Consider the following 26,383-nt stretch of genomic DNA (forward strand, 5'->3'; position numbering starts at 1 on the left):
CCTTCCTATTTTCTGCTAGGGATTATACGATAGAAAAAAAAAAAAAGAAAAAGCTTTGTATCTACCAAATTAGAGCCACAAATAACCAGATGTTGCTCTGGAAGCTTACTATTTGAATACGTTTATTTGGAGAGAGTAGATAGTGTTCCATTAAGTGACCAATCAACTACCTTCTGGTATAAAAATGCATGAAAGATCCATTTTGGAGAAGAGAAAAAGCAATACCTACTAGTCATTTCTTCATAATATTACTCTATAAATGAATGCAGAACCTGCCAGCAGCTAATATTGCCCTGAAGCACTGTGAATAAACATTTGTCTGGTATTAGGTACACACACCCCTCCACATATAAATCAAGGCACAATGTGCCATATAGATGAAGAGAAGACAAAAAAAACAACAAAAAAAATCCCTACCTTGTCCTATATTAGACATTAAGTGCTTCTTTTGATCACAAAATAACTCATAAAGCCTATCAAAAAGCTAGCACGTCTCTCTCTGTCAGATAAAAGACATCTCACTGTAATTAAACTGCTGTCCAACTTTCCAGAAGATCAGGGGAAGAAGTCTGAGAAGCTCTATTTATATTTGTGACTGACACTCCTTGGGACATCCAAGGAAAAGAGAAGATGGGCAGTAGATTTACTGCACGCTTCTGAGCTAACAGCACTTACGGAGATGGACGGTTCTGAGCTTATCATTACTCATTCATTGTCTTTTATTAAAAAAAAACCTGCTGCCCAACTCAAAAGCTTCTTCTGTTCATTTTTAAGCGACAACACACACAGCAGGTTGTTTGGGTAAATCAGCTTTACATGATTTGTATGAATAAAGGTGGTAAACAACCATGTCTCTTAACAGAACTGTGAGCACTTGGAGAAAGAAAAAATTTTTTCAAACATATTCTATGCATCCCTTTTCACATATGAAACTATATGTCAAACACATGGCTGGGTTTCTGACACTAGGTGATGGGAATAAGCCACCAGGCTCCAGGATCCCAACACTAGAACCAAAGATTTACTGCTCTTGTTTTTCTTTATGTCCTTCATCCTGCTCAGTACTAACTTCATCTATATGTTTCCTTGTATTTGACTTTCTACAAGATACCTCAATGGTACAAAGTCAATATTACACTTAAGACAACAAGAGCAAAAGTAGAAAAGAAATAATCACTTTGGAAGGGACCACGAATAACCAAAAAAGTACATTTTAGCAGCCTGTCTTTCAGAATTGAGGCAAAGATCAAACCGTAAGCAGCATCATTCCTTCACGCTTAGCCATCTCAGAGAACAACACTGATGAGAAGGGAAGTTTTCCCCTACATTTCAAACTCTAGAATGCTTTGCCAGGGTTGTTTTAGGAAATCTCTCCAGAGACTCCAAATATGCAGATGGGATGCTGGAAAAATAAATACTCAGCTTTCCTCACTTTAAAAAAAATAGTGTAACTACCACATCATTTTTCCATAAGACAAAAGCCTATAAACCGCTTGGCCCACTTGCCATATTACAAGCTACAACTATCAACTCTTCCTGAAAAAGTACACTTCAACGTACCACACCAAAAGCCTACACACTCTGGGGGGAAAAAGTGTGCTTAAGCTAATGACGGCTGCATGGTTAAACTGACCCACTAATTAAACACCTTTCTTTCATTACCTTTTCCTAAACAGCAGAGCAGGTACACTTCATGCTATCAAAGTGACTCTAAGCAATCTTCTTTCGAGCTTTTAAACCTTCAGATTGTTGTCTTTGTTCTGCAGTCACAGAGCTCCACGATACTTCCCGCTGTTACTGCTGAAAGTCTAATTTACTTTATTTACACAACTTGTAGCAACAGACTCCAAAACAGCAGTGAGATTCCATCACACGCTATTAATGGCACTTTCACCTACATTACTCAGCGATTATGAAGTTGAAGAGGAGAAGTGAGTTGCTGCTTACGTGTTCAGTGCAAGAGTGACCCCTCTCCTCCTTCCTTCCCCACGCCAGCACCGCAGGAAGGTTTTCCTCCCTAGCAAGCTCCAAGGGAGCCTACACAACCCAAACATGTAAACAATCAGTGTTAAAAGAAATTGATTTAAACCCACTGTTCAGGAAATTTAGTCCTGTGGTTGTGTGTCTAAAAGCATCCAATCTGAGTGATACAGCAAATATGATATGAATCATCATTTGATCTCTGGGAGGCCTTGAGACACTGGCAATTGCACAGGTTACACAAAACACAGATTGCGCTTCAGGTCCCCAAGCCAGAAGCAGGGGGAATATCAATGCAAAGGCTGATTTGTAATGATGTAGCCTTTTTGTGGTGTGATGACCTCTATTGCCTTTTTAATAACAGAAACACTGGCTCTAAAAAATATCCAGTAATAAATGGAAAGCAGTTCAAGAAAGGTAGAATGAGACAAAATAAATTTAGTCTGTTTAGCGAAGCCACAAGCCATTTGGAAAATGTTGCTACCAGTGTGTTTGTACACCATAACTCTCCATGCTAGATCAACCAAGGGACACTGAGAAGCAGTTCAGCTAGATCCAGTTTTACAGAAACGGATGGGACCTTACACAGCAAATTGTTCCCTTGCGATACCTTTTCCATGCCTGGTTTGTTTTCTGAAGTCAAGTCTTGCTCATATTCCGCTACATTAGCGATTAACTCCTGCTTTGCTACCAAGCATCTCCTCTTATCAAAAAGAAACTGGGGACTATTTGTCAGGTTGTGAGACAAATAGTAGCTGGCAAGTGTCTATCACAGTCACTAAACAATGTGGGAAAGGTACCATCACTGGGAATAAAAAAACAAGACTACTACAGTGTTAAGACAGAGAGAGAATAATCAGCTTGCAAAAAAACCCTTCCAGGCACTCCTCTGCCTGTGTTAAAAGTTCAGTGACGACCAAACATACAAAGACTCAGTATCAGCCATTTAGGGAATAGGGTCATATATTTAACCCACACTCAAACCTCTTCTAAACTGAATTTTGCACTGTAGCAACAGGTAAGCCAGGACTAGTTGCGATTCACCACTTCATCGCCAAAAAATAAATTCAGATGTCAACTTCTGATGATGTTTTCTTAAACATCTACCAAATCATTAATTTTAATGGAGAAAATTAATCAAAGCTTCTTAGGGTAGGCAAAAATTCTTATGTCTTTGTACTGCACGTTGCTCTATAGATGCATAACCACCGACTTTATAAATCAAACATAGCACTATCAACACTGAAGACTTAACACATTTCAACTAAAGGCAAAAGAAATTGTAGCTAAAAAAAACAACAGAAAGCTGAATAAGTGCTGGGCTCAATCACTAGAGGGAGTCACAATCACATATTAAGTTACTGTAATACACAGACCATTCTGAACACAATTATGAAACAAATAAAAGAGAAGACCATCAGCTAAATCTGGATGTCATTCAGGGAAAAGAGAAAATTAGATTTGCTTCCTTAACAAGGTTTTATTTCCAAAGACTCAAGACCTTCTCTGGGGAACTTTCAAATCATCTGTAATGAAAGGTTTCTGAAAATGTATCTCATTGCCTACATTTTAAGACAGAATAAGGTATGTGACAGAAGAAAGCCAAAATTACAAGGTTTGGAAATGACACACAGCATTGCATCAAGAAAATGTTAGAATTTTAATTTAAGCAGCTTTACAGCCCATTTCACTTGAAATCAAAAAGTAATCTTAATCATGTTTTTATTTTTAAACTAAATTGGCGCAATCACATCCAGCATGAACAGGCACTACCAAAAGGCTGCTTTTCAACAGATGATTCCCCTTGGCCACTAATAAATCTAGAAAAAGCATTTCTCTGACAGGCTGAGAGATGCAGCCCGAAAAAAAAAAAAAAAAAAAAAATCAATATCTCAAACATTACCACCATTATTTTATTTCATCATTTGTTCAGTTGTGGGATTGAGGGTTTTCTTGGTTTATTTTTAATGTATGAAATGTCTTTTATATTGGTGAGATTTTTTTCCCCCTTTAAACTTCTTAGCAAAAACCACAAAACAATTTGGCCAGCTGCACTCATGGGAATTTACACTTGGCTAACAATTTTACAACTGACTAAACAGTTTCTTTCGTTCACAGTAGCAGCACACTTGAAGCTTTTAACACCCAGCTTGAATCCTGCCCATCATTAGTAAGGCAGGGCCCAGACACGATCATCTCTTGAACCAAAATACCACAAACCTCAGGAGATACATTAGCAAATGCAGCCCAGGACAAACTAAGAGTGCTTGTCCAGTGCTCAGTTACACAGTATTTGACTACTTTACATTCAACATGCTTACATCAAAGGTTGAAATTCCCCACACTTCTGTTGCTTAGACAAGTCTGCTAACACCTTGGCAACACAAACATTTCAAGAGCCTTTTTGAAAGGCAGAGATACTGTTTTTAACAAGAACAGACAACAGGTTCCTCATGTGAGGAAATAAAACAGTGTGGGAAGCAAGAATACGCACACCAAGGATGAGAAGTGCTTTCTGGCACGCTAGGGAACCGTGTTAAGAAATGCTATGAGTAACCAATGCAGTCTGGAAAGTTAAGCTCTAGCAGCCAAATTCATTTACCCTACTCGATATTCACTCCTACACCACGGCAAAGGCTTAAACACCCTCTAGTTTCAAATACATATCTCACTCTATAAACAGACTGCTCCTCCCAGAGCCTCACAGTACTTTGCCACGAAAACTGCAAACATACTTTTCCACCACCATCTATACAAACTGGTCCTCTAAGTAGTCAAATCACTCCCTTCCCATACCCAGATGACTGCTTTGCACATTTTGCTGTGACATTCCCTTTCCAGATGAGGTGATCTAGGAAAGCAGCTCGCTTCCCCTTGCAAACACTTTAGCTCATAAAATAAAGCTGGATAAACTCTTCATCACATCCTCCCACAGTTCTTCATCTTTTTCTTCCTGCAAGGATTTAAGTAAGCAAAAAAACTCTTCATCAACATAGCAAAGACAGTGACAGCATAAAAGGCTCTGTGGAGCAGGAAAATCTAAAAAACCATCCTCTCAGGCTCCAGTCCTTGTTTTCTTTATATATGCTTTAATACTGCAGTGTCTTGCTACCAGCATCCACTATTGGCATCACATACCTGTTTGTGATGGTAGAGTTCTGCTCTTTCAGCATAAGCTCCCTTTGCTGCAGGGCTACAATTTGCCTTGAGATATCATCAGGTGTCCTACAAAATTAAAACAAATAGAAGCTTTTAACAAATCATTGGTTAAAATTGTTCCATAACTGACCACAAAAAAAAGTCTCACAAAAAGCAGACAAAGCAATTTCAGGAGGCCAAAACTGCTGCAGTTCCTTAGAGCCGAGGGTTGCATCCTGTCCAGTTTACATGAAAGCCTGTTTTTAAAGTCATCGCTGTATGCTGCAATCACCATCCAAGTCGCAGCATCTCACCACCGTTCAGTTCAACCCATAAACCAACTCTAAAGCTGTAGAGTCAGCAAGACCTAATTCTTCAAAGCAATCAGCCTGCATAAACATTCATACTAGATGAACAGACAGTTTATCACTTGAGCATATATACTTCTTTTTTAACACACATAAGAATAGGTGTCCACAACCTCCTCCCCACCCTAGTGCTCAGCACAAATACACATGGGTGAGCACACCCAGCATTACTCTAATTGCTGCTCAGCTATGGGGTCTCAGTGGAGCATGATCACAGGCTCGTTACCAAGAGGGTAAGAAAAGGAGGAAGTAAATGTACATATAGACTGTTCAATTCAACAACTCTGGCTACTGCTGAATAACCTCTGATAGTGTAGAGGTTCAGCTACATCACAGGTGACTCAAAGCAGTGTTCCCACACAATGACCAGTCTGCTGACTTCAGAGTCCTGCACACAAGCAGTGACTCCAGACTATGGGGGGGAAAAAAAAAAAATAATCCGTCAGCTCTAGATAACACTTCAGATACCACTCCAATAACCTTTTCTTGTCAAAGAGATCAATGATTTCCACCAGTCCACTAGAATCCAATGACAAATTCTTAAAGCTAGTGGAATGGGATCAAGATAACTCTAGTCCGGCAGTCCCAGAAACCACTATCCCACATCAACAGTCTCCCCAAGAGGTAACTCTTCTTTTTGGAGACCTCTCTTTAAATCTTGACTGTAAGAGAGATTCAATTCTAAATGAAGGCAACTTATGACAATACAAAAAGATGTTTCTCTTTAGCCACCAGAGAGGGTTTCCCATCCCAAAAGAGAAGCATCTGTATCACATTTCGCAAAGGAAAGGAAGCTGGGAAGGGCATCACAGTATGTACAGGGTACATCCTTTTGCTACAGCAAGATGTATCACCCCCAAAGGGGAAGAGTGACCCAAACCTTGAAAGAGTTTTTTCATAGATAGTGAATGGGAAGCTAGTTTTGCAGAAGTGAAATCTGTAGAAACACGTTCTGTCGTGTCCCCCAAAACACAAATCAAGGCTTCACTGTTGCTGGCAGATGAACTTAAGCCTGGCCAGATTTTACATTATTCAAATATAGACCTGGAATGAGGCTCCCGCCACTCCCAAAACTGAGCAGGTAGGAGATGTGCACCTCATCTGGAATGAGGACTGCTCATACTCAACCAAATATAGCAGATTTATCACAAGGATAGGTAGTATCAGGCATGTCTCTTGCCATGTTGAGTGCCAGCCCCCAACACAAGGTTTGGTCCCTGCATCAATCAAATAATCGCACAGATTTTTTTTTTTTAAATGGACAAAAAAAAAATATATTTGCCTTTTTTTTTTTCCTCATTTTCTCAGAAATTCATATGATAATGTATTAGGACTGGGACAGAGAACTGAAATTATTTCAAGAGTGAAATGAGACGGGATTATAAAAGCCACAGATTTCTAGTAATGATAGCTACTGATAGATTTCCAATAAAAAACAATCACCCTCATCTGTTTGGCAATTCAAATCAACAGTGAGCTTCCAATCTCAGTTTCAGCAATTGGCAGCTTTAGGTTTATACTTATTTCTGGAAGATATTTTATTGGCATTAGATTTTTTTTTTTTTGAAGTGAAGCAGCATATATATATATAACAGAAATAAAATCAGTGGGTATTAACCCCCTCTAAAGAAGAATTCACTTTCTGTAAAACTAAATCATGTCAGGTGATCAAAGATGCCCCTTGCATGCACTCTGCTGTCAAATACCTTTATTGAGAGGTTTCAAAGCCTGTTTCCGAGGTCTACATCCCATCCTGATCACACACAATTTGGCAAAAGCCAAATTTACACAGTTCCAAGCAGAGGAATGACACTGCATGCACAATGAAATTAAATCAGACGAGCTTTCAATTTGAAGAAAATTGGTCAACTCCCAAAGCACTGCAAATACCAAGCAGCCCTCATTGCTGTAAAGAGTCCACATCTCACAAGTTTCTGAAAACAATGCCACGTAAAGAAATTTGTCAGCATCTCAACACACTTAACATGTTTTGGCCTTGAGAGCCTTTGTCTGATGGGCTAGCTCTATATAATTTTTGCTAAAGCTCCGTCCATTCCCTATAGAACAGTTGATATCAAAACTAGTATTAAAAAGCCAAGAAGTCTGCTCTAAGAGAATCTGTCTGACAACAGATCTTAACACTACTACTTGAATCACCATTGCTACTTGAGGGAAGTTTGAAGCTCTATCCTTACACAAACATATCCAGAACTCCCTTTCTGAGAAGCTGCTGCTTTCTGCATTGTCACTATGTTTGCCCCACAAACCTGCACAGCAGCTTCCTTCCCCGTGCAAGGATGGAGCCCACATAACCACAAACAACAACACACCTAGTTTGCATCAGCTGTGCAAAATCCCGTTAAGTCAAACACACACACTTAACAGTGTGATTCAAGAGCAGTGTGTTATTAAAACTGAATCATACGCTATGTAATTACAAAGATAACATGAAGAACAAATGACAAAAAGTGGCTTCCAAAATGCAGGTGCAGATTAAACCACTGACTTCAGTTCCTTTCTCCTGGGTAAGGCACAAGGAGCCAAAAGTTAGAATGTTCTTCCCCTGTCCCACCATCCCATCCTGAGACTGCATTTCCTTCTGCAATAACATATAAGCAAAAAAAAACAAAAAAACAAACAGGAGAATTTAAGTCTAATTTGGAAACAAGACTTTTTTTCCCTAAACAAGCAAATTAGTCCAGCATAGCTAAGCCGCACAGTAAGGCAGGAGAGGCACAAAACTGCTGTTAACCAAAGCTCTTTGATTTCCCTTGACGTGCAGAAAATTTGAAAAGGAGCAATTTAAGAATGATAAAAACCTAAAACTGTTCAAATGAAGTGAAAAAATAACTTAATAGGATGCCCATCCAAGTCACTCAACGACTTTCAAGAACCCACTTGCACACTAACTTTTAACAAGGAAAATGGCTTATGCATTTTTTATGCCTTTTTTTTAATGCACAGAACTGGCATTTCATAGACATTTGCTAGAAAGCTCTGTTGACCTGTCTTAGTTAAGGATCTGTTACCATTTCAATATAAACTGTAACAGTTACACACTGAGAATTAGCTGCTGAAGTAACATTAAACCAATAATAAGCAGATGAAGATGCTAAAGTAAAAATCAGAATGTGTTTTAATTTATAATTTATTAGAATGTCAACTTCTTATTGCTTCTATAAAATGTTTTAAAATTCACAGCAAAGGAAGAGGTTTGATTGTAGCTAGGTATCTGACACTAAGTTTTAACGATGGAAGTGCAAGACACAAGTAAATAGAAAAACAGGCACTTAGTCAACTCTGTTTGGAGGACTAAGTTCTTCACCACTTTTTTTTTTAAATTAAATTTGCTTGAAACTACCAAACTAATAATATATTTATAATATTAGATTACTCAGTATTACTTATTTTGAAAGTCTGTTGAATTAACATTCCTCTCTATAGCTTTAACTCAGAACAAATATACAATGACACAGATTTGGTTGCCTCATGTAATTCACATTAAATTGAAATGAAACATTCCCAGCTTTTTGGCATGGCATTTTCGATGGATCCATAAACTGTTTTACACTTAAGCATAATTAACTGACGAAGACCAGACACAGTAGTCTTTACTAAAATTTGTTAAGAGAATCAGGCACAGAAAGAGTGGGCACATCTGCTTCTTTCTCTTCAATCAAAAAAATTTCCACTTTTTTTTTTTTGAAAGGTGGTCTCCTAGAAGTATAAAATCTGGATTTTGCTCCTTATCTGTTTGTATATTATGTATAAGAAACACAGGAAGATTTTGAAATTCTCCTCTTGCCAAGAAGGACCTTTTCTACTCTTAAACAAGAATTTAATCTTCTTCCTAGGCAGGAAAAGAGCAGCATCTGAAGAACAAACACAGAACGATAACATGACAACAGCGGATTTCTGGAAAGGCATTTTAGTTGTTTTAAACATTTGTGTGATTAGAAAGGCTGTGGAACGTCTGTAATAGTCTCTTCCTGTATATTTGAAGTGAGTGCCCCAAACATCCTTTTTGGTGTATTTGAGCTCTACAACTGCTTTAACTCTCTCTCTGGTCTACAGGACTCCCACTTATTTCTTAAGCTTCATCAGCAAGTCCAAAAGCAGCTCAGTTCCTGTGATGACTTGCCCTTCAAGAAAGTACAGCATATAATCACAACAGCACATACAGCCTTCCCAAAAAAACAGCTACACAGAGTCTTTAATTTGGTCACAGTAACTCAAAGTTCATATCAGAAAACTGCAACTTGCTCAACATCCTTTTCCCCTCAAAATACATATCACCTCCCCAGCAGCACACCTTAGCTCCCCTTCCAGGCCAGGTAGTTACAACTGTTCGTTAATGTCTTCGTGACTACCTGCTCCCTTTCTATTTAAACTAAATTAACTAAACCGTATGGTAAGGAATCTGCTACACACATTGTTCACAAAAATAAATTCTCAAAATTTCCTAGGCAATTAGGACACATTTAGTGTTTTGTAATACTTTGATTAAAATGTTTTGAAGAGCAATCACTTACCTTTATTCATTCAAGTGAAGGTGCTAAGAGTTGTCAAAAAAGCAAAACTAAGGCATACCTTACACTGTTTCTTCAATAAATTGCATGCTTAATATTTTATGTACAAAGTTAATGCAGGAAAACTCCAGTGTAAACTGAAAGCAATGAGCAATCTCAGCTTCTGAGGTTGCCCTCATTTACAAAAGAAACCTCATATTTGTGTACAGGTAGAATCAACAAATCCAATTGCTCTTCACCAAAGAGAATGTCCCCATTAACCACTAGAAGCAGAACAACTTATCTCTAAGAAAGCATTTTAAGTGTTTATAAGTGTCTTGACAATTCTAAAGACAATTGATATGTCTCTTTTGAAGTAACTGCAAAATTAGCAATTAATCCAATCAAACCATAATTTGAAGAGGGGAGGGGGAAAAAAAAAACCAAACTATCTTAGATTCCAGCCAATAGACTGTTTTGGGTTTTAATGAAAAAAAGGTTTTTTCCTCCCAAAGTTAATGATATGGCATCGTAACAACTAATCTTTCAAGTTTCATTTCTACTTTAAAGATATATTTAAGAGCTCAACAAGATAAAATTAATCCTACTTTTGAAAAAAAAAAAAACCCTAATCATTTGGCAGGCATTTCAACAATTCAAACTTCTTTCTCATCCCTACCCTGCTCCAACAGCAAGCACTGAACAAACCCCTGAAACTTTGTAAGCACACACATTCCAGAGTTGAATGTAACCTCGCAAGTAAAAGGCTTTAACAGACCTCAAGGAGAGGGAATGTTCTACACAGTAGTATCAAACCTGCTGATGTGGTAGGTAAGATAAAAATAGTCAGCTTTTTTTTTTTTTAATCTTCAACCAGAAGTCAGGTCATTGCATAGTGAATCACATGACGTGCAATTTAGAGCTTTGAGAGGTCACGGTGAAACAAAAGCAAATTTTTATAGTCTGATTAAAAAAGTGCTAGACCCCATGGCTGAGCTTTTTACACAGCAAGCCCAGAGACTGTTGCTTTTCCAAAGGGGTCCAGCTCACACAAATCACCACTGTAGACTTCCAGGCTTCTCTTCTCCATGCACAATTCGGTGAGAGCAGTGGAGCAAATCTAATTGCCTGCTGCCACTGAAGTGGCAAGCACTGGCTTTGCTTGGTTCATTTTCTGCCACTGAGGGTCTGAATCAGCTTGCTGAAATTCTCCCTTTCAACAAGAAGCTGTTAACTGGCTCAGCTGTCTTCTCATCAAAACATATCCTCAAGCTGTCATTGAGTTTATAGTGCTATGCTCTCTGAGTCAGGTAACATCAGCCACATGGAAAAAGCAATAAGGGTGTTCAAGGGTGAGACACATGAACTGTTAGTCTGGCTCTCAAAACCTGATGAGAGTCAGGCTACCTACGTTGCAAGAGATCCACCATCATGTCATCATTGTGTTTTTTTGGGGTGGATGAATAATTGTATGCTATGGGGGATCATTAGAAACCCTGAAAACTATTCCAGGCCGATTGCTGGGATTACATGAAGCTGGGAAAGCATCCTGACAGCCAAAATAAAGGTAATAAATGAAAATTCCAGAAGATCAGGCAGAAGCTTACGCAGAAACTTCTTTCTAAGTACCGTGTCAATGAATAAAAGCTAGCTCAGAAACTTTCTCCTCACTAAACTGAGGGCCAGCAGGTTACATGTAACCATGGCTGGTTAAACAGAAGGATCTCAAGTAAAAAACTTGACTCCTTAGCTTTCAAATTAGGTAAGAATGTTTATGCAAATAAACAGACTGAGTTACTAACCCTGACATAATTTTACCGAACCTCTGCTGGTTCCATTCTGCTAGGTCACTTCCAAGACATTTGAAGACACTCAGACCAGCCTAGAAATCATAGACAACATCAGCCTCTTTTCAAGGAAGGTGGCAGAGGGGTTAGAAAAAACAACACCACACAAAAAAATCCCCACAGCTCACATGTATCCAACACACCCTGCTGGCATAACTTCTACCCACATGGAAATTACTAACATGGAGACATCATTTCTACAGATAACCATGGCTTCTGTCTGGTCAGAAAGGGAGCTAATACTGTAACCAAGACCAGGGACTGACGATATATGTATATTTGACTATTTTACAGGTTTCACTAAATTGATGGTCTTGTTCTTTTGACACCCGAGATAATCCTTGCAGAATATTAATTTACTTAAAAACTCTTGTATTGTTTTCAACATCTTTATTGATCACATTGTTTTCCCAGACTCTTACCAGCTGAAAATATTAGCCAGCAGTAACACAAAATCCCTACTCTTGAGCAAGAGGAAATACTACGAATGACTGCCTGCAGGTCCTTGTGGAAGTCTAGACCATATTTTCAGCTACTTTTATATAAAAGTGATTTGACATCCCATATATTATTTTTATTTACTTCTGATTACAGTCACATACCTCTCCAATCTCACCATAGGAATGGCCACTTTAAACTGCAACTTTAAGCTACTGTAAAATTGTTTTAACTGTTTTTTTAATATCATCCAATAACATCAGTCACAGGTAAATTTACAATGACAATTTTAGAAGGAATGAAAAGCATACTGCTTATATGTTCGGCTGGAATACTAAGCTATTCTTTCAGACAGAAAATTGAGGTTGAGCCTGTTGCTTTGATTAATTAAAAACTATCCAAACTCGAGCAAAGATTATTTCAAAGCTTTTCACAGCACATCTCTCACCTCTGGCAGAAGCAGGAAGTAAAACATCATAGTTTCAGCAAATGTGGGAGGTTAAAAACCTTACTGAAGTACAGAAAACACACGACTGCTAAATGATGATATTTATCATGAAAATCAATAGTGGAACAAATAAAGTAGAAAACACCTAAGGAAAATGCTTGTGTTGTCAGTAGCAGCATATTCCTACAAGTTATTTGTATTAAGATGGCACAAAAGGCATCAGCTACCACTGAGGCTCCATTCATGGTGGATACATCAAGTGCGTAATACACTTGGGGTAAGACTAGATTTCTCTAAAAACCAGACCAAAGCAAGGCCTTAATTTTAGAATCTGAGGCACAAAGAGTTTAAGCAATCTGACTAGGGACACCCAAAAAACTCTGTAATTCAGCTCCAATGTAAGAAAGTTTAACCCCATATTGACTTAAAGGATGATTGAAGCTACCAACCATAAGTGCTGTACCCTAAATCTTTTGTTTCTTAACTTGTAAAGCAAATATCAGTATGCAACATTATTTTTGATTGCCATACTAATAAGCTAATCCTAAAACATGAACCTAAATCCTAGCTTTTTGCTTAGTCTAGCCTCACATTTAGCTACCACATCATTTCCCACTGAGTTCATTTACCATTCAGAGCCTGTTGCTCAGTCACTGGTTTTAACAAATCCCTAAGCACGTGAGCTCACTATCTGTAACCCCTCACCATCTGTCTCAGGCCTCCCCACTTAATGAAGCACATTTCTCACTCAGCTGTCCACAAGCCGGCAAGCGAGCTTAACTTCAGGAAAACGAATTACACACGTCCCCAGACACATGTAAATAAAACGAAGAAATTTCATATTTCCAGTGCTGCCTTCAAACCCTCTCCCCCAGCTCAGGGAGGATTAAAAAGGACTTCAAAGAAGCCTGAGTTCCAATTAAAACACTGTGACCACCCCAGGGACACAAAAATATTCCTCTGATTAGTGAGATGCGCTCTTTGAACTGTTTAGCTAAAAAAGGCTTTCAGAACTTTAAACAAATGCAGTCATTCTCTCTCATACTTTTTTTTTGTTTGAAAGTTTCTAAAAATTTAATATTCAAAGTGAAGGACAAATAACATTTCAGAACGAAAGTTTTATGGAAGCCCGTTAACACATCAGCTCTAGGCATCTACTAGCAAACATGAGACATACCAACACCTAAACATTGCAGTCCCAGTACAAACCAGATGACAGAAGTCACTAGAATAGAAGAACCCAAAGAGTGTCATTGTTGCTCCAGTGGTGCTGGCACCCCCGTATTACAGAAAGACAGTACAAAATCCCAATTTCATCACCCCTGAGAACCACTCTCCCTCAGGGGCAGAGCACATCAATCCCACCTCATTTTGAAATTCTGCTTTCTTTCCTTAACATCCAAATCTCCCAAGCTGGACTTATAAAGGGTCTCATATCAAAGTCCTTTCACACACCATGACAATAAACCAGTTGCCCTCAGCTTTGGCAATAAGCATAGATTTTAAAAAAAAAAAGCTCTTCCTATGGTTCCCCCCCAAAAAAAAAGAAAAAGAGAAAAAAAACAACTCGCCCCACACCCTCAGTCTCTCATTCCCAAAACCAGGGTTGGATTACATACTCCGAAAGTTTTAGCATCAAGAAGAATGATGAACATTAAGAACAAATGCTGGGAAAATAACTGAGTCTTAGAGCATGCCAAAGCAGTCAGAGCTAAATGGATATAATAAACCTGCCTGTGAAAGCCAAACCCTAATCACCATCATCCTTAAATAATGAATAATTCATGTCAGAAGGAAATAGAAGCAGACTTTAAGACTTGTTCATAGAAAGTGGAACTGCTACAGTGTAATCGCATTACAGATGTAAACAGTGGCATTTCAGCAATTACTGTTCTCCTTTTGCCAGCCCGCTCTCAAAATTCGGTACATCAGCTCAGCTGCCTGCATCAAGCACAGGGTTCAGAGCAGCCAAAAGCAATTACGACTTCCCTGTGTCTTTGCCACAGGCTCCTGTGACTGGGATTAAGATAAGGACTGGATTCGTGTCACAAGCACTTTGACACCATCTTGGCCTACTGCTATCACCAAGTTTTAGTCACTTTCAATGCCTGCAGCTACTAGGGGATGCACTAATAAAATTAGATGATAAGCAGTTTCTAAAATTTGAAATGTATTCACAGAAGAGAAAGAGCTCCTATTCTCTCCATTAAAAGAAACAAAACATTCCTGTTTCACACCACTTTTGCATCCTTCCTTGCATGCACATTTATGTTCAAGATCTTATTTCATCATGCTGTATGATACAGCATACAGGACTACCCGCAACCAGTTACTTTTTCTTTGGTGAACAGACAGTACAGAACCAACCAGGCAAGAATAAAGAGTTAAAAAACATCCTTCTAGAACTCTTCACAATGTCTACTCCACTGGAGATCTCCTCTTCCTAGCTCCTCCAGGATCTGCAGCTTCCCAATTCTGCTCATTGCTGGTGTGACTGCAGTTTTGTACAAGAGCTCCACACTTGAGGAAAAGGTGCATCAGATACTCCTAACTGCTCAGATTCCACTTAAGCTTCATTGGGAAGATATTGCAAAGCATTTATAACCTGAGTGTAAATGGGAGTCCTATTTATACTGTAATACTGAGTATTACATAACTTGGATGCTAAAGGTGTCTACTTTGGTCAATAGTTTCAGGGAGCAGACACAAATGAAAGCCACAGTCATTAAACCACAAAACAATTTAAGGTCACTGGTGCAGGGCTACCTCAGTTAGCTTCTTTCCTCCTCAGCCTGTCTGAATTCTCAAGTTTTCCTGTTACATTCCTGAGAAAAATCTTTAATTTACTTCAACCATTCTGGTTTATAACTTGAGCATTTGCCAGATAAAAGCATTCTCCAACCTAGCTCAATCCTCCTTCTTCTGCTGAGCCACAGCTTCCCTCATAAAATGTCCCACTTCAGAAGCATCTCAAAGAAACAGTGCCAGAATAACACATTTCTTGTAGAACTTGGTACCTCCACTATGTTTCATACTTAACCTTTGCAAAGACAGGATTAAAATGAAAACACAAAGGCACATGGAAAACAAGTCCCTCTGCTCAAAATTAACTTTGCAAATGCTTACAGAACACTCGGCCACATGATGAGCATTTACTCTTTGCAGAGTCATGTATCAAGTGCAGGATTTCTGAATTACCAAAACACGTTTTTTCTACCACATTCACTATAATTTTTTTGACAAGAAAAAAAATCTGCACCCAGCATATGACAGAGAAAAGGCACTCTTAAAACATTGTAACTAATGCTTATAAAGTGCAAAGAGCTCTTTGTAACCCTGGATAAGAGGATGACTGTCCAAAAAAAAAAAAAAAGCCACATCTTTAAGTTCTACCTTTCATCTAAGGAGATGAACTTTTCAATCAGTGCAAGAAACATACAGAAAGTTTCAACAGTGGCAGCCTCCACGTGAAACTGATACCTCTCTGCACAGGCGTCTTGCTGCCCTCTGCACCTGCTTCAAAAAGCCGGAGTCAGACAAGCAGATACATCCTCCACTGGCATTCCTTCCTCCATAGAGGACCACTTCCAAAACCCTGAGGGATTGTGCACAACCACTGTAGTGAGAGACTCAAATACATCCTACAAAGGAACTTTGTTCCAAACCCAGGGAAGTGCATAAACAGTCACAAATCCCATGTGTGCATTCACCACGGTCTGTAAAACTATCTATTTTTCATCAGGCTTAAAATAAACGCTCAAACATACAGCTTCTCAGAAAGGAGAAACGAGAGCTGCCTATTGATTTTGTATCAGGGCTACCTCAGAAAAGAAGGGGAAGAACATAATAGTTGAAACAAATGTTGCCGCCGCCCCCCCCGGCATCCTCCCTTCAGAAAGCACAAAGGCTTTATGAATACATGAAACCAGCTCAACTGTGTAGTTACCCTCTGAAAGGGCATCAATTACCTAAATTGGGCTGTGCAGCAGAGAGGAATAAAAATGAGACAGGGTCAAACCAGCTCTGGAATTAATTTGGGAGGGAGGGGAGGGTATATTTCAAAAGAAGGAGGGGTTTTTATTCTCGCCTTCCCTTCTCCTCCCTCACTCTTCAGCAATCGTCATGGGCCAAAGAGACAGCAGAAGAGGATTTCATTAATAAATTTATTTCAACTTTCTTTTCAATGGTGCTAAAAACATATGCAAATCCATTCATAATTAGGTTTAAAAATTCCATTTCATGGGATAATCAGACTTCAAAAAACTCAATTTTAGTTTTAATCAGATTTTAACAAGGATATTAAGTCCATTTCGTTCAGAAGAGGGAGAAATGGTGAATCTAACACAAAATGTATTCAAGCTTAGCCCTGGGAGATAATTAAATAAAATTAATTTGGCAAGGGTTGTCTGTAAATGGAAACGTTCCAGACAGCAGAGCACGTTTCTAAAGGAAACAAAAGCAGTTCATTACTGTACAAACAGATACAAAGCTTATTGTTCAGACAGAAAGGAACTGCAGCTCTTCCACAACAGCAAGACAACCTGGGCCCTCAAGATGCCTCTGAAAAATGCAGCTGTTTGTGGAGGAAGAGAAGGTACTTATTTCCTTCTCAAAGGTAGTTATTTCCTTGTCATTTCAGCTAAGTCCCTTAAACTCCCCTAGTACAGCAAGGAAAGAAAATGCAGGGGACAGCATATACAAACCTAACGCTTCCAAATTATCAAGCACAGAAAAGGATAAGAGTGAGAGACAGCTCCTTAAAACTACTGAAAACCCACGCGCAATTTGAGGCCGTCAGCAAGATTCTTGTCAGATACAATTCCATCAAATTCCATGTAGCGATTTAGTCCCTACACCATAGATGTGAATCTCAACTTAATACCAAAAGCATCCCGTTCTCCCTGACAAAAGCCATGGACTGATATGGATTCTAACACTTTTGTAACTGTCCTTCTGATGTTTCAATTCTGAAGGGCCAGATACTTATTCTGTAGCCCTTACAATCCTAGACACAGAAGTGCAGTTCTTTTAGCACTGTATATTACCAGATTTGTCTGACACTTAACTACTAACATCATACAGTACTAGAGACTGTCCATGAAAGTCACTTCTGGCAAATACTTAACCATCATATATCATGAAAACATAAAACAGAATGGCTGGCTCTGAAGCAAAGGGTTTAATTTGTATCCTCCACAATTTTCCCCAACATTGGACACTTTTAAAATTCAGCTGGACAGGATGCTGGGCCATCTTGTCTAGACCGTGCTTCTGCCATGAAAGGTTGGACCAGATGATCCTTGAGGTCCCTTCCAACCTGGTATTCTATGATACTCCACTGACCTAGACACACCATCATTGAAAAGAACAGTACAGTATACAAAAACAGACAAATACTTTAGAAAAGAGCTATTTTAAATATCTAACTACAGCCAGAAGACTGACATTGACAAATAGCATGTTTATTTTTAACAGCTATCATAAGCCATATAGACAGGAGTACACACAGTTTCCAAGACCTATGTCTACCCAACTGGGAAAAAAAAAAAAAAAAAAAAAAAAAAGATCAGAGCACATTTTCACTCTTCCTCTCTACGAGCCTTCCAAATATATCAGTTATTACAAAGTGCCAATTGCATTTCCCTTTGCCAGCTATTTGCAGACAGGCGAGCCGATAGGTGTTCTGTCACCTTGACAAGTGGGCCAGCTATCCAGAAGGCAGATGATGTCTTTGCCAAAGTCACGCTGGAAACCATCAGGCCTAAATGAAAGGCTTGTCACAAAATAGGCTTGATGCCATCAACCTTGGCTGCTAAATTTGCAGAAAACCATGTGAAGCCACAAAGCTTTAAGGCTGGGAATACAAAGAGCATACAGTCAGAAATGTTATTTGCAAGTGTACTAGCAAAACTGAGTAAAAAAAAAAAAAAATTCATAACTAGGTTAGAGCATCATCTTCTGAACCACACCAATAGCAGAGCTGTGAAGTATCACCAAAACCAGTCCAAGCTAACTGATGAACAGCTGACTTCTCTGAGGATACTGAACACATTCTCAGTCAAAGCCAGATACCCCATTTCTGTCCTCCTTAGAAAAGTTAGTAGGATTTCAAGCCCTCACTGGACAGCTTCATGTGTACCACAGAAAGAGACTGACTGTTTCATTAAAACAGAAAAGAAATTAACTTGGTCAGTAGGGTATAACTCAGGAAAATGCAGAATTTCATATTTCTTCCTACTCAAAAGATTGATCTTTCACTACGCTATTCACAAGGGTATCTCTGGAAGAGAGTTTAAACAAGCAATGAGAATTCAAAAGCAATTCCAGCAAGAACAACTTGTGCTAGAAAATGGTTCTTGCAATAGTTGCCCATTACACCCCACAAAGAGATATAGCAATTGTTAACTTTGCTGACAAGAGAGTTGAGAATAACGTAGAGAACGGGGGTCAGTAAGGATTGAGTCAAAGCGGTACTAGAAAAGGAGAGGAGAGATGCTGAAGATCTCAAGTAAACACATTTCTAGAAAAGCCAAAACTGCACCTACATTGGAAGGTTAGCCTCTCTGACAGATCCTATTTCCATTTATAGGAAAAGGCAGTAAAAGTTAAGAGCTGCTTCAATGTGAAACGGTTTGTAACATGCTATTCCAAAATGTATCATCCTCTTACAAGAATGCCATTCTGCAACAGACATGACTTCATTAGAAGAAATATTTCGCTGCCAGGTAATGACCAAAATATGTGCAAAACACATTTTAGTGCATCAGCAGCCACTAGGCAAGAAAACACAAAAACCCCAAAACTTTGAAAAAATAAGCTTTGCCAATGCACTCCCTGCATTTTACATCAGTGGCAGGGAGGGAAAGAAGGTTCCACACACCTCCACCTCTTAACTGCCTTGGCTACGCAGAATAGTTGGGCATGTTTTATCTTCCTTCTGCTGAAAAGGCCTGGCTCCATTTTCTACAAGCTATTCCAACCCCACAGAAAGCTTCACTTGGAAACAGGAGCCCTGAGCTCTTATTTCAGCTGTCCAGGTCAGCACTTTGAAGACAACCTCCAGACACTAACTGATTCCATGCATTCACTAAACACAGGGATCCAGTCAGCCCCCAACATCTCCCATCTTTGCTTTCAAAATGGGAATCTTTCCGATTACCACAGGCTGAATTCTCTTGACAGCCTGGTGCAGTGTCTGCTTTCATTCAGGCAGCTCACTTCAGGCTGGTCTTTCTAGCTTGTAGTTCTTCCTCATCAGTTCAGGGAGAACAGAGACATACACCAAACCAACCTGTGAAACACACTTAACAGCACAGTACATAGAGGAAGCAGCAGCAACACAGTAAAAACAGATCACAAGGTTAAGACAAAAAATACTTTTAATTTTGTCTTGAACAGAACTGCAGGAGAAAAAGGCATCATCTATATAAACAGCAGCAACTTAAGAAGCTCACTTCTAATACTTTACAACTGTGTTGCATATTGTTTCAAATAAGAAAGATTATAACTGAAAGTATCAAAGGAAAAACATTTTTCTATTTATTCTATGCACATAATACCTAATATCTCCCTTCTGCAGAGAGTCTTTACTTTTAAAAAGGTGAGGGGGACATCAAGGAAAATCTTCATGCTTAAGTAAAATCCATGCTGATGAGAGTTAACAAACTTTCATTCTAAAAGTCTGCTCCATGTTTTGCACGTTACTCTGGATTTTCCTATCTAGACCAGGATATCATTGTCTGACACTGGACCAGAGATGGATTAGTAAATAATCCAATCCAACATGGCAATTTCTGTGCTACAAGTTATTTTAAAATAACAAACAACACTTACGTAATCACAGGTAGTTCGAGAGAACCTTGAGGCACTTACCACATTAATCTTTTAACTCACTAACATTTCAAGTTCACTATGCCCTTTAAGAAATGTTTGAAAATATTGTGCAGTGCTTCTGCTACTACAAGCCACGTTGATTTTTTCTCTCCAAACAATGCATGCACAAAGGTATATTTACAAGCATATTCCCTTTAATAACGTAGCTTGTGAGGAAAGAGAATATAGCCCTGGTAAATACGTGCTTTGGTCAAAAATATTCACTGGCAAAGAGGTCCCAAGGGAGGAAAGACTGAAGCTTAAGGACAATGCTTACATAATAATATCACAAGGCATTTAAGCTAGCTTGTCAGAGCTAGGAGCATTTCAAAGATGCTAAAAAACTGTAACAGTTTAATGTTCATGCATTTCCAATTTTCTCCCACCCCATCTTGACGTTGCTATGCTAGCTACCCTATTAAGTACAATTAAAACTGAAAATTAGACCTTTCCTGGCTGATCCAGTACAGAATTCCCCCCTGCACTGACGACAAACCAAAGACAAATGATGAAAATAGCACCTTCCTAGCTACCATCAGAAGTACGAATCCTTGCTCCAGGCATCGATGAGGTTAAGCACTAACCAGAAGTGAATCATTTGCAAAACACCATCCAGATAACCTGTACCAAACAGGCTCAGGAAAGCTTCTCAGACGATACAAATCATATTTTGGTCTTATCTACACTGACAGATAAACTCTTCTTCACGGTTCAGCGCATTTTTCAGCAAACTGCTTATTTCTCAACGTGAACAAAGGTCAGCTGTTCTCACCCTTCAGGTCCCTGTCCACAGTTGTTGTTCTGTGTGGGCAGAAAGATGGACATGGTCTACTTTTATTCACTAAACTTCCCCCCTCTTTCCCAACCGCAGTTTTCAGAACCCTGGTATTAAACAATGCCTGCAGTTCTAAACTAAAATATACTGCTCCAATCTTCATAGCCTTGAGCCCATTCCCTTGGTTACAGACTGGTACATATGCATTCACGTAACAGTGGGATTGAAAAGGACCTTTTAGTTTAGGTCCTGTCTAGTTCTTTGCTATTATGAACTCGAGTCACCTCTTCCATAACCTTGTAGAGCTTCAACTTCGAAGCAGTAATTTGTGTACTTTTGACTCCACTGGAAGCTGCATTCAGAACTTAGTCTAACTTCTAAAAGTTAGAACCTCCTCCTAGCTGTTTTCATGGCAGGGTTACAGCGATTTGTTTTAAATGCCAATGCTAGTCTTTAGTATAGATGGTTCTTTTTCTCACTGGTATTGATCCCCCTTCTATCCCCTCCCCTCCATCCATGTATTTCTTGGCAGCAATTACACCTCCTGCCAGCCTTTGCTAGAGGAGGCCAGTGCTTCCATTCACCACTGGTTCAGGGGGCTCTCAGGCTCCTACTAGCAACCCTTTTCGGCATTTAGTTCTCACTATCTTCCTCCTCAGTAGGTGACCAGTACTCTGAGAAGTGCCTCCCAGGCCATTTACAGAGGCACTTGAACACTTTCACCTCCAGGGAAGTTTTTCTTCTGGTGCATCCTATGTGTGAGAATTAACAGCCATCCTGTTGTAAACAAGTACACAGCCCTTCTTCTAGTCCTTTCCACTGCATGTGCTACATTTTACAAAAAAAGTTTGTATTCAGCTCCCCCTTCCATGGAGCCTTGTGCTTTTTTTTCCACTGGTTTTTGTCCCACTTCTTCACTCAGTTCTGCATATCCAGCTTTTGTGTATTTATGAATCCTCTGAACTTGGCATCATTAGTCAAGTTTTATCAGCACATACCAAATTTTCGCACCAAAACAATTAATAGAAATACTAAATAAAGCAGACCCTAAGGCTAATCTTTGAGGAATTCTACTTATCCTCGCATTTTCCTTTCAACAATACTAAATCTATCCCTGCTTAAACAATTCCTTATACACCCTACAATTCTTCTATTAATTTCCATCTTCTCCCACACAGTTTATACTTTCCCCAGTGGCTCTCTTGATCAAATGTTTCAGTGAAGTTCAAATAAGTAAGATCTATTGTGTTTTATTTGATAAGATAATCAGTTCTCTAGTCAAAGAAAGCTGTTACGTTAGTCTGGCACAATCCATCTTGGCACTCCTTGATCCAATGAAGGAGGTAGATTCCTTGCCCTGTAGATAAAGGCCATGCCCACTAGTACAAGGGAGTAGCACAATACAAGAGTTTGAATGCTTACTGAAGCATTTTGTTTTGCTTCTATTTAGAAAAGGCCTGTGCATTTTGAGAAGGGTTTTGAAACAGGCATTGAGAAGCTAAAACAAAATCATCCTCAGTAAGCATGTACAGAATCCATTTTTACATTTTTGTTTAAAAGCTTCCCTGCAAAACAAAACTCTGGGGATAAATGAGGTATAATACACTGCACATCTAAGGGAGAGGGAAGGCATAGCACATCGATGGCCCCAGCAGAAAATTTAGAACTGAAATACTGAACGATACTAAAATGGAAATGGAAAGGTAAAATTAAAATGAGCTAGGGATTATAGTGGTTATTGGGTTTGTAGAAATGACCAAATGAGAGGCTGAATAAAAATCAAGCATGAGCGTTTGAGCTCTCTGACAGTAGCAAACCATCCCCTTCCTGATTATTCTCTGCTATTTAAATGATAATTTCACTTTAAGGCAAACAGGACTGCTTAATGTAAGGAAAGTGGCTCTTTATAAAAGTGTCTGTATTTTTGAAATCTTCTCCTTCACAGTAGAGTGAGCACCTAAGTTCAAGCCATTTACACATAACATGGGTCACTACCTGCTGGAAGAAAGCAAGCTACTTTTACCCAGCTGTTTTTCAACAGCATCTCAAACACTACTTGCAAGAAACATGGTAGCAACACAAAATGAAGTGTCTGACTGGGGAGTTCCCACACAAATCACCTGCTATGCAGAAGACACCACCAGCACAGATTTCGAAAACCACTCCTGTTCCTAGTGGGAAAAGAGCCGTAAATTTATTGGTTTGGGAAATGTACCCTATATTCGAGCTGGGACAATGCTCTATATTCTGATAAAAAGAGTCAATGGAAAAAGAAGTTATATTTTCCAGTAAAAAAAAAAAAGGGTCCATTGGCATCTTCACTTCCAAAATAAAGTTCTTACTCCCCCAGTAAGAATCGTCCATCTTTTCTTTGGTGTCATTATTCTCCATACAGTTCCTGTAGATGAACTACTGAAGTTCCTCAAATTATTCTGCAACAAAGACGACTGATAGTCTGCTAAGCTATTGTTCAGTAGTTTTCGCCGTCTCCAGACTGCTAGATCTGTGATCCTGGCAAGGCAGCTTCTTTAACTGTTCCCAGAGCTTTGAAATGCAAAGCAAGGACAGACATATTTTTGATGTGAGCTTGCTTACTTCTTACTCTGATTGTCTGATTATACATTACAGCCTCAGTCTGCCTAGATGTCAGGTGCTCATCTATGATGTTTCACACTGTTTCTATCTTTCCTTTAGCCTCAAGACTTATTACTCTGATATTTTCAAATGGAAATAAAAGCATTAATGGCAAAGGAGAAAGAACACTAATATTTTTGAACATCAGAGATAAGTACAGCATTTTTGTAGAAAATTAGTATCGGATAGGAAAATACGGCAGGAAGCTTTGCCCAGCATTTCAGTGAAGTACTGGCAGGAACAGACCTACAATATTCTAAGAAATCTATGAAAAGAGGCAGATGGTTGCCATATTAAAATTAAGTGGAGCAACACCATAAGAATGGGAGAAGACTAAACTGGCTAAAGCACAGATTTGACATCAGGCTTCAAAACATCCCATCTAAATACATTACTCCCTTCCAACAGCCAAACATGGGCTGAAGTCTCCCAAAACCGTATTCTGACTACTCTGAAAACTGCAGCTTCCGATTCTGAGATGACAAAGGAGCATTTTCTCCCCACCACGCAGAAGTATTCTGCCAAGGAAAGTTAAAACCTAAGGCACTGCAGAAAGTGAATAATAATGTACAATTTAAGATAAAATAACAGGATAATGAAGAACAGAGGAGCCTAGAGCAATACTCCAGCATATGCTGCATGTCACATTCAATAGGCGACAGCTTCCTCCAAGACTTATCTATGTAAAGAATGGTGGCTTCAGTACACATACAATTATTGTAAGACAACCACAATTAGTTTTCTCTTGAAACTTCTACCTCACTTTCTAAAGACAAAGATCCTCTTTGGAACTGCTCAGGCACTTCTCCCTCAAGATTTTAAACGCTTCTAAAGCGGCGCTTTCATCTTTTACACATACTAAGTCCTAAAAATACTGTGCATGTAGTCTTTATTTCTAAATAAACACAACGATTATCCTCATCATCCCTTCCAACCCTGGCTGCTCATTGCCACTTCCTCCGCCCTGCTTTGGAACAGCACAAGTATTTATGCACCCACACAGTAAACCTGATGAGGGAGAGGATCTGGCTGAAAGCTGTTTTCCATGCTAGATTACTTTTTGCTATGCAGGACCACCTCTTTCAGCTGCAGTGCTCACAGAACCACAAAGTGCCAGGTAGGAACAGAACATTTTCATTCATACACTTGAGTCAGAAGCCTCACATGACACGAATAGAAGAACTGCTCTGAATTGAGACTAACATCTCCTGATAGAAATACGCAAGAGAAATTCACACGACATCCATTCCTGTGCAGAGGCCAGCAGCAAGCCCTATTTTGAGGGATTTTGCAGAATATTAGCGAGCTGCATACATTGTCCCTCTTCACAGAGTGAATTCTTTGACATTTATCAAACCTTCAACTTCAGTGGAAGGCAAATTTTTTGATGACAAAATTAAGCACTTAAAAGTAACTGTAAAATGTAGTACTGTGTCTGTACAGGAGAACAGCAGGTAATCCTTCCACAAGGTAAGCAGAGATCTCATAACTATAAAAGTTTCTCTAATAAGCATAGCTTCTTTTTTTGTTTTGGTTTTTGTTGTTTGTTTGTGAGGTTTTTTTAATTAGTGTTTCCCCCTATGTAGCATTTTTCTCCCTTTTTAGTGCCCTGGGAATTCCCACTGCGATGAGACAGATTGTTTTACATTGGGAATCTCGTAAACAGCAGTCATGCAATTTTCAGTACATTCACAGATCATAAATTACAATTATTTACATAAAACTTAAACGTACAAAATGAAGTTTCAATATCCTTATATTAGGTTAATTCTAATTTTCTTCTCCAATTAAGGACTTAGCTCTAAAGTAGGGGTCCACCATTAGCCAACCCAGACAACCCTCCCCCAAAAACCACAGAAATTAGCACTTGGGTTCAGGTCAGCAGTACAGTTACAGACAGCATCAAACACTTTTAATCAGATCAGTTTCTTGCTTGGTGACAAAAGACCAGAGGGCTACAATAGGCTACTCCAATAAAAATATCTGCTCAACTATGGAGTGATCACGCCAGAATTACGGCATTACTGGAACCAGCAACAGTAACCCCCAGTCTTGTCTTGATTAGTTGAAGTTAATTAAGTATCCAGAAATGCATATGAGCAATTCAAATTATTTCAACATGCACTGCTTTGTAGATCCGTCAACAGATTTTTTTTTTTTTTTTAAACCAGTAGCCACTTATTCATAATGGACATTCAGAGAAAGGTAAATTACTACCTTGTGAGAAAGGAGAAGATTATGAGCTTCATTCACTACTGCAAAGATATTCAATGCCTTGGATGGAAGAGAGAGCAGAGTAGCTAAGCATAGTTAATCAAGATTCAAAAAGGAAAGTAGAGAACACCAATATTCCCCCTTCTCTTCTATTCACTGAA

At 39.0% G+C, this 26,383-nt stretch overlaps 1 protein-coding gene across 2 annotated transcripts in view; it reads right to left on the reverse strand.

Moving 5' to 3' along the window:
• MAD1L1 (mitotic arrest deficient 1 like 1) overlaps positions 1–26,383 on the reverse strand; it is a 366,743-nt gene that overhangs the window by 323,496 nt on the left and 16,864 nt on the right. Inside the window, exon 10 of one of the 2 annotated variants that reach the window (XM_068422519.1) lies at positions 5,119–5,205. The exons of the other annotated variant lie outside the window; for it this stretch is intronic. Within the exon in view, the coding sequence (XP_068278620.1) occupies positions 5,119–5,205 (87 nt within the window). The remainder of the gene's footprint in view (positions 1–5,118; positions 5,206–26,383) is intronic. 2 annotated transcript variants of the gene reach the window in all.

The sequence above is a fragment of the Nyctibius grandis genome, chromosome Z (genome assembly GCF_013368605.1).
Source record: "Nyctibius grandis isolate bNycGra1 chromosome Z, bNycGra1.pri, whole genome shotgun sequence".
Classification (NCBI taxonomy): Eukaryota; Metazoa; Chordata; class Aves; order Nyctibiiformes; family Nyctibiidae; genus Nyctibius; species Nyctibius grandis.